The 13,187-nt window shown below is 37.5% G+C and overlaps 1 protein-coding gene across 1 annotated transcript in view; it reads right to left on the bottom strand.

Annotated features, from left to right (window-relative positions):
* Positions 1–13,187, bottom strand: part of BTBD9 (BTB domain containing 9) — a 552,498-nt gene that overhangs the window by 436,938 nt on the left and 102,373 nt on the right. Inside the window, exon 2 of the mRNA XM_036768793.1 lies at positions 2,626–2,837. Coding sequence (XP_036624688.1) covers positions 2,626–2,810 — 185 coding nt within the window. The 5' untranslated portion in view covers positions 2,811–2,837. The remainder of the gene's footprint in view (positions 1–2,625; positions 2,838–13,187) is intronic.

Raw genomic sequence — 13,187 nt, 5'->3', positions numbered from 1 at the left:
GCAAGGAAGTTGTGATACAGACCTGGAGCTATGGGGTTAACTTTACCCCCAAGTGCATTGATCTGGGCCCCAGCTGTGGGGACTTGCAGCAAGAAGGCATAAAAGTAGTTTTGACAACTTTGATGAGGAACTCTTATGACCCCAGAAAACCTCTTGCTAACTCCTTTTTAACTTTCTTTTCTGGCCTTTATTGGTTTTTATCCTCAGGTCTTGTATTTAATTGCCTTGAAAACTAATATATTTTAGTAAATGGATTGTTTCTTTGAGCCCTAGAGCTCTGAGTGATCCATTGTACCCTATCTGTCACCCTCTAATCTCTGCCTCTCACTTTCTTTGGTATGTATAGATATCGTATGTATAGATATCATAGTTGAATCCATCACAGCAGATGAGATTAGCAAAAAGAGTTTTGAGAGAGAAAAAAAGAGGGACCAAGATGGAACCTTACTGGAATCCTAATGGGACCATTATCATGGGGTATGAGGCAAGGATGACAATCTAGCTAAGGAGACTTAGAAGAAGCTATCCCTCAGATGAGTTAAAAGACAATGGGGAAACAGCAGTGTCACAAAAACCCAGGAAGAACAGAGTAAAACCAGGAAAGGGGCAGGGAGATATTTGGAGGAGTGGTCAACAGCATCAAATGCTAAGTATAAGAACTAAGAAAAGGTCATGGCAATTCAGAAACTGTTAGCACATAGAAAGAGTAGTTTCAGTTGAGTAGTGGGGATGGTAGTAAGGCTGCAAGGGATGGAAAAGTGATTGGAAGGGGTGAGAAAGTGAAGGCAATAAGTGAAGAAAATTTTTTCTAAGGGAATGGCTGAGAAATGGACCATAGCTATAGAATTCAAGTTTAAAGGACAGTGGCATCAAGTGACAGTTTATTGTTATTGTTATTGTTTGAAGGATGTTGCTGTTTGAAGGATGGAAGAGATCTGGGCATGTTTGTTGTGGTTTGTCCTTCATTCTCAAAGAGGGCCATGACATCAGGAAATGATGCCACGACTCGAAATGAATTGGATTTAAGTGAGGCAGGACTGTGCAAAGTCACCAGCCTCACTTTTTTCTCCAGAGCCATCTGGGTCCAGTGGCCAGATATAGATCAGGACAATGGAGATGGCCCAGGGACATGCTTGCAAGAAGTAAGGAAGCAACCAGTGGATAAAGAGATTAGGAAGAAAAAGGGGATGACCAAAGGTGCAAGTTTCCAAATAAGAGTGGAAGTAGGAATGATCTTTACTCAAGGTTGACTGTACAAGATTAAATTTCCATGTTTAAAAATACTAACAGTTCCTCAAAAGGTTTTTTAAAAAACATATCAGATAGTTTTCTTCACAAATTGAAAGAAAAAAATGTTGCAAATGTCTTCTTGTAAAATCTATTAAAATGTTTATATCCAAAAAGTTAAAATAAGCAAATCTGTCCTAGGTGGCATTCAACTTTTGCATGTTATCTTGATAGAAATCAGCTGCCTCACCTCTTGCTAGCACTCATATGCAGAAGATGAAACTTTCTGAAAATGTGATAAGGAATCATTGGAATTATACCTTAATAAGGAGAAGCAAGAGGAAAAATTATTACTTCGAGAAAGAAATCTTTAATGGAAGTATCGAAACAATTATAAGCATAGTTAGGTAAATGAATGGAAAGACACTCCTACTGTATTGCTGACTCATAATTAACAATGATTCAAAAACAGCAAGTTGTGATTTCAACAGGAGGGTACCTGAAATTTTATTTAAGCTATCAATATATTCAAATATAGCTAATGATCTTTCCTGGCCAATGCAATAATTTCTCTAGACAATCTTTATCCTCCTTTACATTAAAGATAAAGTGAATAATCAAGGACAAGTTATAATAATGCCAATTTTTTCAGTGATGCTCTCTTCTAAGTCTCACTAGTTACTCATAAGTATAGGGAAATTTTATTATTTATATAATTGAAAATCAGGACTTGGAAATCACATAGCCAATGAGTACATAAAAGCATAAGTAAGATTTTAATACTATTTAAACAAACCATATAAACTCTGGTGAGTTCTTGGAAACAGAATAACTATATAAAGACGTGAATCTGACTTTTTTTTTTTGGTCAGATCTCAGTCAACAATGAGTTCTCTTCCATTAAGAGTTGTGAGACTGTCTCTGAATTCACTACACTAATATAAAGGGGTCTGATAAACTGCATAATGTTCTTTTGAGTTTGAAGCCAAAAAATATGTATGTATATATGACACAGCCCAACTTCTAGGCTACAGCAAATCAGCAAATTGGTAAATGTCCCTTGAAATACAGACAGTTAATTAACCAATCTATTATAGAAGGAAGGACAATGAAGATACGAGGCACAAAAGTAGAATTTGCCTTTCTACACCACCCCACCCCATTTTTAAAAACCTGACATTCATCTAGTTAAGACAGTTTAGGGGTAGTCTGGTTTGCACACAAAATCATCCTTAACGGGTCATGCCAGCAACATGATTCTAAGATGGCTCTCGTAGGAAAAGTAGTTGTCAGTGTCCATCGATTTGGGGGTATATTTATTTACATATTCAATGAAACAGCAAGTACTAATATTTTCTAAAGTTTATTTTAATTCTGTAGAAAATATTAAACACTTACCGAAAATAGTGGCACCTGGCAGCTAAAATCACTCTGTGGGCTGGAAACCGTGTCTTTTCCACTATAAATGTGACATCGCCATATTCTTCCCCATTTAACAAGGCACCAATACTTTCAGACAAGATGTGCACGTGATCAATTTCTCCCACAGCAGTATAGGGGCGGAGTGGATGGTTGTTGCTCATTTTGTGGAATAGATAGTATTCGCTGATCTATTTTACAAAAGAATGGATAAGAATTAGCAAAAAATTCCACTCTAAAAACAAACACACCCAAGTCACAAATATAGAACTTTTTCCCACACATTCTATGAAAGATTTTGCAATCAATCAAAACGTCAATAACTCTTGTCCTGTGAATGAACTAAGCTTTACTTCTGAAAGACAGTTCTATTAGTTCTGATTTGGATCAATTTCAACAATTCAATGAACATTATTAAGCACCTATTTTGTGCATGGATAGTATGATAGAAGGAGTGGATATACAAAGACAAGAAATGACAGTCCTTGTCTTAAACATCTAAACCAGGATAATTATACAAATTGAAATAATAAGCACATAGGAAACCAATCAACAAGCACTTATTAAGGATTTATTAAGCCAACTATATGCCAGGTACTATGCTAGGCACTGATAATACAGATAAACAAAAGAACCAGTCCTTAACCTCAAGAAGCTTACATTCATTAAAAAGAGACAAGACACACATGCATGCATATATGTATGTATGTAAAAAATAAATATAGGTTGACAGTAGAAGGTACTAGCAGCTAAGCACAGAAAAGACCTCAGGGAAGAAAAGACATAAGCTGATCTTTGAAGGAAGCTAGGCATTCTAAGTGGCACAAGTAAGGGGAAAATATATGCCAGACACTGAGGACAGTCAGTGCAAAGATAAAAAGACGGGAGATATAATGAAGAAAAGAAAGAAGGCCATTATGGCAGGACTCCTCAGACATCTCATTTTCTACCCAGCTACAACTCACTTTGGACTTCTTTGGTTTCTCCATCATCCTCCCAGTAAACTCATCACTCCAAAATCACATCATCTAGCAAGATCCAATCACCCCTGTTACTCACATCTCATGAGTACCATATGGCTCTCTGAAAAGTGGAGCCAGAAACTCTTCTGTTTGAGAAAGGGAACGGGACTGACATCTCAGACACATGCTCATGTCCCACCTGGCTGCACTCATTTCAGACTTCTTTGGCTGGCTTCTCCACTGTGGCAGATATCCTTCTTCCCCTACACCCATTTCAGCTTTCTTTTGTGCATCATCTTCCCCCATTAGATGGGGCAGGGACTGTCTTTTTCATATCTGCATCCACAGCACTCAACATAAGTGCCTCACACACAGTAGGCACTTAATAAATGTTTAATGACAACTAATTAAAGAGCATATGAAAGGGAAAACTGTATTACAAGGCTGGAAAAGTAGACTGCAGTAAGGTTATAAAGGGCTTTAAATGACAAAAAGGTTTTATATCTTATTTTAAAGGTAACAGTGGTCACTGAAGATTCTGATCAGATCTGTGCTTTACGAATATCACTTTAGCAGGATGGACTGAAAACAGGAAAAACTTGAGGCAGCAACCAATTAGGAGGCTATTGTAATAGTCCAGGGGACCGTGAATGAGTGTTTGAACCATGTTGGTAGTTATGTGAGTGTTAAGGAAGAGACTGATGCAAGATTTTAAGGAGTTAAAAAAAAAACAATTAAGACTTGGCAACTGTTCTATGGCCTCAAACTAAATACTTCGATTCATTTCATAGTAGCTGGTTGGTGGTAAGGGTAAGCTTACTCCTTATATGTTCGAAATTACAAGTGTCATCTTCCTTCACTGGGAAATATAAAATGATTTTGCTTGCTACAGAATATATGTGCTACACATGCTTATGCTACACATAAGGCCTTTTCCTCTACTGGAAGTATTAGCAAAAAGCATCTCAAAAAGACCTTTGATTCTCACTCTGCTAGAACAATCCAAGGCCATCCTCCTGGGAAGTATGGCAATGCTGACTAGCTTCTACCTTATATGCGAATGTGGTTTTAATTGCTTCTTGTTTCCTTTTGTTTTCATCCCTAATCCAATCAATAAATTTTGCCCCCATTTTTCCAATCAGATCTTCATACAAGCATGTCCACTTGGGCCCAAATGATTCCATTTTGGGATCACAATTAAGTCCTTCAACATTCCCCGTGTTAGCCAACCTTGAGTAAAATGGGAAACATTCAAATCCCATATTCTACCATACTCAAACCAATGACAGTGCCTAAAGATCTGAAAACCTGAAGGAGAAGTATTAGATAACATCTTGTTTCCACCAATCCTGGAACACACACACACACACACACACACACACACACACGTGTTAAAATAAATTTGGGCGATTATTGACCTAAAAATCTTGTTAGAAAGCTTAACCTGGTTCTTGCTCCAAAAAGTGATGGGAAGGTTAGGGGTAGGCTGGCATGGCTTAATTTTTATTGGAAAGATACTTACTAGCTGATTAGTTAATCTTATGTTAATCAGAGAAAACACTGACCCTGTAATTACAAAATAGTAACACAGGTCACATCAAATTCATCAACAAACATGCTCCCTGTAATTACAGGAAATCAGTAAAAATATATATATATATACATTTTAAGTTCTAAGACCTAAAAGGCTCATGGACACACACACATGCACACACGCACGCACGCACCAAATCTTGGAAGCCATTTTCAGAGCTGCCACATAAGCATCCCAATTCAGAAATAGACTGCGGCATTCTCCTTCAGTATCTAACCAGACATAAAGAATATCCTTTAATAAATCTCTTTTGAACACATATGTCTTCTGCATATGTTTCCTCCTCTCCTTCCCTAGTATGAACACTAAGTTGCTATATAATGTCTCAATTGATGAGGCATTTATACTGCCAAATGAAGGAATTGAAATGGAAAGGAAAAACTGATCAGGTCTTGTTCTTATTTTTAAACTCTGACAATTTGGATAGCTCTCATTCCACCTGCTATAGGGAGTGGCACTACCTAAAATGGTGAGGGAATGTAAGAAGTTGAGAATAACTCCAACTTTGCAAACCTGTATGACTAGGATAGTGGTGCTTAACAGACTGGGAGTGGGGACAGTATTAGAGAATGAGTTCTGCTTTAGATATGTTGAATTTGAGATGATGTAAGGGCAAAATGGGACATTTTACTGTTTTTTTCTTTTGGAGTACTTCTCGGCACTAAAGCAATCAAGTGCCCTTGATTGAGTCTTGCCTTTGTTTATAGGAAGGCTCACACACTTTTTGCTAATTAGGTCAAGAGAGGTGTGAATCCCTCCTATCCTAAGAAGGGTATATATACCCAGATGATAGCCAGTGAACTCAGAAGAAAACTCTCAGACCTGTAGGAGGAGAGGTTTTGCTTGGGGGCACACTCGTTGGAAGAGTGTTGGTGATTTAGCCAGACTAGATTCTGGGTAGCCTTTGGAGCCCCCCTGGCTTTGAAAACCCAGATGTTGGTGCTTCTCTCTCTCTCTGGTAACTGTGTATGTATGGCTATGGTCAGACAGATGGCAGCCTGTCTGTTGATTTGTGTTATTTTGCTCTGTTTATAATTTCTGCTTGTATTTGCTCTGAAGTTCAAGGTGGTAACTTTTTCCCCTGAACTAAGTGAATAATATTTGTATGTTTAATTAAACCAAGTTTGTTAACCCCTTAAAGTTGCTTTCCTTAGGAAAAGCAGATCAAAGAATCTGTGCTAGCAGCCCTTCTGTGTGCTAGTGTAATTGGCCTTACATAGCCACAGTAGCAGCAAGTTGCATTGCTGTTACAGATGATAATGGGACATTCTGTTTCAAATAGTCAACAAGTAGGAGTTGATGCAGGACAGGGAGAGAGACTAGAGGAGGATCTATATATCCAGAAATCATCTGCACAAAGATGATCAATGAGCCCATCTGTGGTAAAAGTATTATCTACACTCCCATGGGGTCCCTCTCATGTAGGCTAGGTGAATTTTTTCAAGGAAGCTGTCCCCAAGACTTACTTGGTCCAGGTGGCAAAGGCTCAATTAAACCATAGACCAGGGCATAAAAGAGACCAGCCCACATTAAGCAGTCTTGGTAATGTCTCACTGCTCATACTCCCTGCTGACCAGTTTCTGTCTGGAAATGAAGAGACCTGGATCAGCCTGAACAAGCATATCTTTGTTCAGTATCCTTTCCATGCTATGATTACATAAAACTTTTGTTAAATGTCTGATGGTCCATAAGTATCCCATTTCATTCCAATTACAAACCTGAGCTACCAAACTAGTCAGGTGATGAGGTCATCAAGAAAGAATATGGACAGAGAGTAGAAGAGTTAAGGAGAGAAACCTAAGATACAACCACATTTAGGGGGCAGAACATAGTGATTCAACAAAGGAGACTGAGCAAGAGTGAGCAACCAGATAGGTTTGAGAATAACTAAGAAAGAGCGGTGTCCCAAAAACCCGGAAAGAAGAAAGTATACAGGAGGAAAGGGTGGTCAATAGCACCAGATGTAGCAGACACATAAAGAAGGATAAGAACTGAGAAAAGACCCATCAGATTTGGTAATTAACTTAACTAAGTTCATTCGTAACGGAAAGAACAATTTCAGTTGAATAATAAGATTGAGAGGAAGGAGAAGGGAGAAAGTGGAGTTTTTTCTAGGCACGTGGCTGTGACAAAAATGAAGAAATATAGAGGAAGAGCTTAAAAGGACAAGCAGGGGCCAGTGAGGGTTTTTGTTGTTGTTGCTGTTGTTGTTTTTTAGGAAGGAGGAGACATGGACATGGTTTAGACAAGAGGAAATAAGCATAGGCAGTGGGAAGATTAAAGATTAGGGAGAGAAGATGGATGATTGTGGAGGCAATTTGCTGCAGGAGAGAGGAAGGGATAGAATTAACAATACAAAGAAGCTGGCCTTGGTAAGGAAAAGGGTCACATCTTGTAAAGGACCAGGATAAAAGAAAAAAAAGATAGTTCAAGGGGTTCTGGGATGTAGAAGAGGGGAGAAAAAGGATTTTGTGGTAAATGCCTTTATGTCCTACGTAAAGTATAAAGAGAGGGGGCAGCTAGGCTCTTTGGATAGAGCACTGGGACTAGGGTCAGGAAGACTGGAGTTCAAATCCGGCCTCAAATACTTCCTAGTTGTGTGACTCTGGGCAAATCATTTATTTACCCTAATCCGCTGGAAAAGAAAAGGGCACTCCAGTTATCTTTGCCATGGACAGTATGGCTCATGAGAAGTCAAACACAATTAAATGACTCAAAGACTGTTATAGAGAGGGTACAGTAAGAGGTGTGGATGGCTGCCTCTCAGACAGCAGAAAAAATTTGGAACAGCTATTGTTGGAAAGTATGATAATCAATTGGGAAAGAGTGAAATGAGTGTCTTGCTGTATCAAAAGTATAGTTGAAATTAGATAACAAATCTGTAGTGAACCCCGTGACTTCCTTCAAAACTTCTTAGAGTATATAGGCACAAATGTAATGAGGCTGAAAATTTCAAAATAACATTCCAGAAAAGGCTTTCCACAAGTCTGGCAGGTACATGAGTAGATGGACATTAGTAATATAAAAGAAGGTTAGAGAAAAATTCTGAAGGGACTTGAATCCTAGGCTAAAGTGGTATTTTTTTTTAAATCCTATAAACACTGCAGAGACACTTAATGGTTATGAACAAAGTAATGATGTGGTCTGACCTAACAATATTTTGTCAGTAGCATGAAGGAATCACAGAAAAGGAGAGAGACTTGTGAAGAGTCAATTGAAATAGCTTAGGTAAAAAGTAAAGAGGACACGAACTAGACTAGTGGAGTGGAAAGAGCAATGACAAGGGTATGAAGAAATGTTATGTTGGTAGAATCACCAGCAACTGATTTTGGGGTGATGGGGATAAAAGGGAAGAACGGTCAAAGGAGGTAAGTAATATACACTAAAGAAAGAAGCCCCAAGTTAAAATTTAATTTCTTCTGGTGCTTGCTGACTATGTAACCTTAGACAAGTCACTTAACCTCCCCAGGTCTCAGTTTCCTATTCTAAAAAATGAGGGGGTTGGCCTAGATGGCCTCAGAGGTCCCTTCTAGTTCTAGAGCTATGATCCTAAAACTTGGTTTTTTGAACCCAGACAACTGAGCCAATATCATTAAAAGAAACAGGAGAAATAAGAGGGCTTAAGTGGAGAAGAATAAAATTTAATCCAAATATTCTGGATACTGACTTTGCAGTGCTAGCAGGTCATCCAAAAAGACATATCTAGTAGTGTCAACAGGGAATCACAACTTCACAAAACTTATATGAACAGGGCCCTGCCATCCAAAATCACAATCCACATAGAAGTTTGCATATTTATAACAGTAGGACAAAGACAGGAGGAAAAAACACAAATCTCCACCTAAAGGGGCATGGCATTGGAGTGGGAAAGGTGCAGTAAAGATGAGAAAAGGACAAATCCCTCCAGAAGAGGAGAAGCAAGGCCATGGCAAACGCACATTCTTTTTCCTTGGGAACTGCTAGACCATGAAGATAGGATGGTCTGCTTATCTACAAGGGTCCCAGCTGCACAAGCAGTTTCTCAGCCTAATGCAGACTGACTGACTGGCCCCTGCCCTGACTCCTAAGGACACACAGGGAGTCCAGCTTGGGATGCAAACAACACATTATGTCAACTCAGGGGTAGGGGAGCGTCTTCATCCTTGACACATTCAGGGTCTCCTGCATACTCTCTGAGTCTGGTGTTTCCAGAAATTCTGGCGACTCCAAAAGACAAGTTCAAGGGATCCCTTAACATTAGTCAACGACAGGAAACTGTTAAGAAAAAGGTAAGGGTTAGAGATATAGAGTTGGGAGTGATCTATACAGAGGCAGTAATTAAAACCTTGGGAGTAGATGAAATTCTCAAGGGAGAAAATATAGAGAAAAAAGGGAAGAAGACTAAGGACAGGTCCTTAGGGGAACACCCACATTTAGGGCATGAAAGGAAGATAAACTCATGCACAAGCTGAGCTAATATAATAAACATGACAATTCTACCTAAATTTATTCATTTATTCAGTGCCATCAAATCAAACTACCAAAGGATTACTTTACAGAACTAGAAAAAAAAGTAACAAAATTCAACTGCAGGAACAAAAGGAAGTAATCCTCATATGGCATATGAACTTAATCGAGACGGAGGAGTGTCTAAGTTTGCCACATTTGGTGTTTGATATCCTTGTCTATCTACTAGTTGATCCCATCTCAGGCAAAATGGATAAATTTGCATTTAAAAAATGGAAGTGGTAACATCATAACATTTGGCAAGGGAAATAATTAAAAAAGTGGAAAGAAAGTACCAGATGCCAAACTATTGTATGTAGAAGTAATCATCAAAACAACTTAGTGCTGGTTTAAAAAGAGAGAGGAAGATCAATAGAACAGATCAGGTACAGAAGAAAACAAACCTTAGTACGTAATAAACCCAAAGACCCCAGCTACTGGGGTAAGGGCTCACCATCTGACAAAAACTTCTGGGAAAACTGTACAAAAGTCTAGCAGAAATTAGGTTCAGACCAACATTTCACACTATAAACCAAAATAAGCTCCAAAGGGATATATGATGTAGATATTTAAAATTGCATCATAAAAAGGAGAAATCAAGAAGAAATTACCTTTTAGATCTATGAATAGAGTTCATGACCAAAGAAGGATGATGATTACAAAAGACAAAAAAAAATAAAATATTGACTACATAAAGTTTTTGCACAAACAAATCCAATGCAGCTAAGAGTAGAAGGGAAATAGTTAACTGGGGGAGAGGGGGAATTTCTACTAAGTTTCTCTGATAAAGTTCTTATTTCCAAAATCTATAAGCAACTGATTTAAATCTGTGAGAATAAAAGCCATTCCCTAATTGATGAATGGTCAATTATGAATAGACAGTTTTATCACGAAAAAAGCCAAGATACCTACAGCCAAATGAAAAAAATGATCCATATCACTAGTAATTGGAGAAATGAAAATTAATGCAATTTCCATTTCACATCTATCAGATTAACACAGCTGACCAAACAGAAAATGTCAAATATTAGAAAGGCTATGGGAAAACAGGGACATTTAGTGGAGCTATGAATTGGTAAAGCTATTCTAGAAATCAATATGGAACTATTCTCAAAAAGTTATTAAACTGTGAATATTCTTTAACCTAGCAGTACTATTACCATGCCCCAAACCCCACCCCGAAAGAGATCAAAGAAATAAGAAAATAAGTATAAAAATATTTATACTACTGTAGTTCTTTTTGTAGTGACAAAGAACTAGAAACTAAGGTAGTACCCATCAATTAGGGAACGGCTGAACAAATTTAGGCAAATGAATTTAACAAAATACTATTGTGCTGAATGATGAAAGAGGTGGTTACTGATGGTTGGACAAACTGATGTAGAGTAAATCTAGCATAACCAGAAGAACAATATATACTATAAAAATGACATTGTAAATACAATTTTCTCAAGCAGGAAGAGAAGTAGGAAGGAAAAAAAAGTTTGATATATTTTTTCATTTTCATTTTTTTAAAAGTCTGATCTCTGACAAAAACGGGTTATGCCACCATGAGCAAAGTCACTTAACCTCGTAGCGTCCTAGGCAACTCTCTAAAACTAGAAGCTGAAGAATAGTTACTATTAGACACATAGTTGATGTGAGTGTGTGTGTGCATATATATGTATATATATAAAAAATAAAATTATTTTATACATACTTTTATTTATCAGTTCTTTCTCTGGATGCAGATAGCATCTTTCTTCATATGTCCTTAATTTGGGTAATTTGTTAATGTGGGTATTTATAATAGTCAAGATAACATATTTGTTCAAAGTCTTAAAACAGTATTGCTGTTACTATATACAATGTTCTCTTGGTTCTGCTCATTTTGCTCTTCATTATTTTGCGCAAGACTTCCCATGTTTTTCTAAGATCATCAAGCTCATCATTTCTTATACCATATTAGTATGCCATCACAATCACATACCACTTGTTCAGTCATTCCCCAAGTGATGGGCATCCCTACAATTTCCACTTCTTTGCCACCACTAAGAGGGCTGCTATAAACATTTTGGAACTTATAATTATGTTTTTTTTTCCTTTTCCCCTAATTATCTTCAGAAATAGACCTAGTACTGCTGGGTCAAAGTACAGGTAGTTTAATAACTCTTCAGGCATAATTCCAGATTGCTCTCCAAAATGGTTAGATCAGTTCACAATTCCATCAATAATGAATTAGTGTCCCAATTTTTCCACATCCCGTCCAACATTTATCACTTTACCTTTCTCTCATTTTAGCCAATCTGGTAGGTGTAAAATGATATCTCAAGGTTGTTTTAATTTGCATTTCTCTAATCAATAATGACCTAGAGCATTTTTTCATATGAGTATAAACTGTTTTGATTTCTTCACTGGAAAATTACCTGTTCATATCTTTTGACCATTTATCAATTGGGGAATGACTCTTATTCTCATAGATTTGACAAAGTTCTTTATATATTGTAGATATGAGACATTTATCTGATAAACTGTCTATAAATTTTTTTCCCCAATTTTCTGCTTTCCTTCTGACCTTGGTTACTCAACCCCAGTTTCCTCCAATCCAAATAAAAAATATTTTCACCAACCAAGCAAAAGCAGCACATATAATATCACAATGTACTTATATCACAATTTTTTCAAAAAGGATGTAAATTCATTCCCATTAAGATTGATCAGGCAAGTTGGGTTTATGGACTTTAACAAAATAAAGGCTTGATATATTTTCAGAATACAAATGCTTTTCTGGGGTTTTAGCAGAAAACACTCAAAGAGCAAAGTTCTACAAGGTGGAGGTGCAAGTAAGTCCTTGAAAGACGCACAAAACTCCCCAAGGAAGCCATCTCTACTTAGGCTATTTTCTCACTGAAGAGCCTTTATGGGAAAAAAGACCTTCTGCTCTTTAATTGCGGAATATAAATAATCTTTCTCCAGAGGGAAGAGATGGCATTTACAAGCATATGGTTTTGCAATTTCTCTGCTCTTGATACCCATGTGGTGTGTAATTTAAAGAAGTGTTCCTTAAACTTTAAATTAATATCCCTTGGGGAGATAAATGATGTCCTGTCTGCATCTTAAACACGCACACACAAAAAATCACCTTCTGCTTTCCTCAGGGAAAAGACACCTCTCTTGCTCTGATCATATATACTCTTACTTCTTGGCATGCACAAGCTGAAACAAGCAGGTATAAACTGACCACACTGAAAAGTATGCAACCTTGATACTGATAACCTAGCCACTATTCAATTCTAAAATTTACTGAGAAGTAACATCACAACTAGAATAAAGAGATACACACAGTGAGGAACATCAAAGTCCACCACCAGAATTCAGGAAGCAAGATTTAGGTCCTTCCAATCTAGGAGAAGTGCTAAATGAAATCTTTCTCCATGGTGACCACATGAACTACAAGGGTAGTCCGACTAAAAGACCTATCACAAGATTTCCTCTCTTCAGAAAATAATATTGCAAGTTTA

The sequence above is a fragment of the Trichosurus vulpecula genome, chromosome 7 (genome assembly GCF_011100635.1).
Source record: "Trichosurus vulpecula isolate mTriVul1 chromosome 7, mTriVul1.pri, whole genome shotgun sequence".
NCBI classification, from domain to species: domain Eukaryota; kingdom Metazoa; phylum Chordata; class Mammalia; order Diprotodontia; family Phalangeridae; genus Trichosurus; species Trichosurus vulpecula.
The sequence above is the reverse complement of the archived record's forward strand: the minus strand, read 5'-3'. Positions and strand labels throughout refer to the sequence as shown.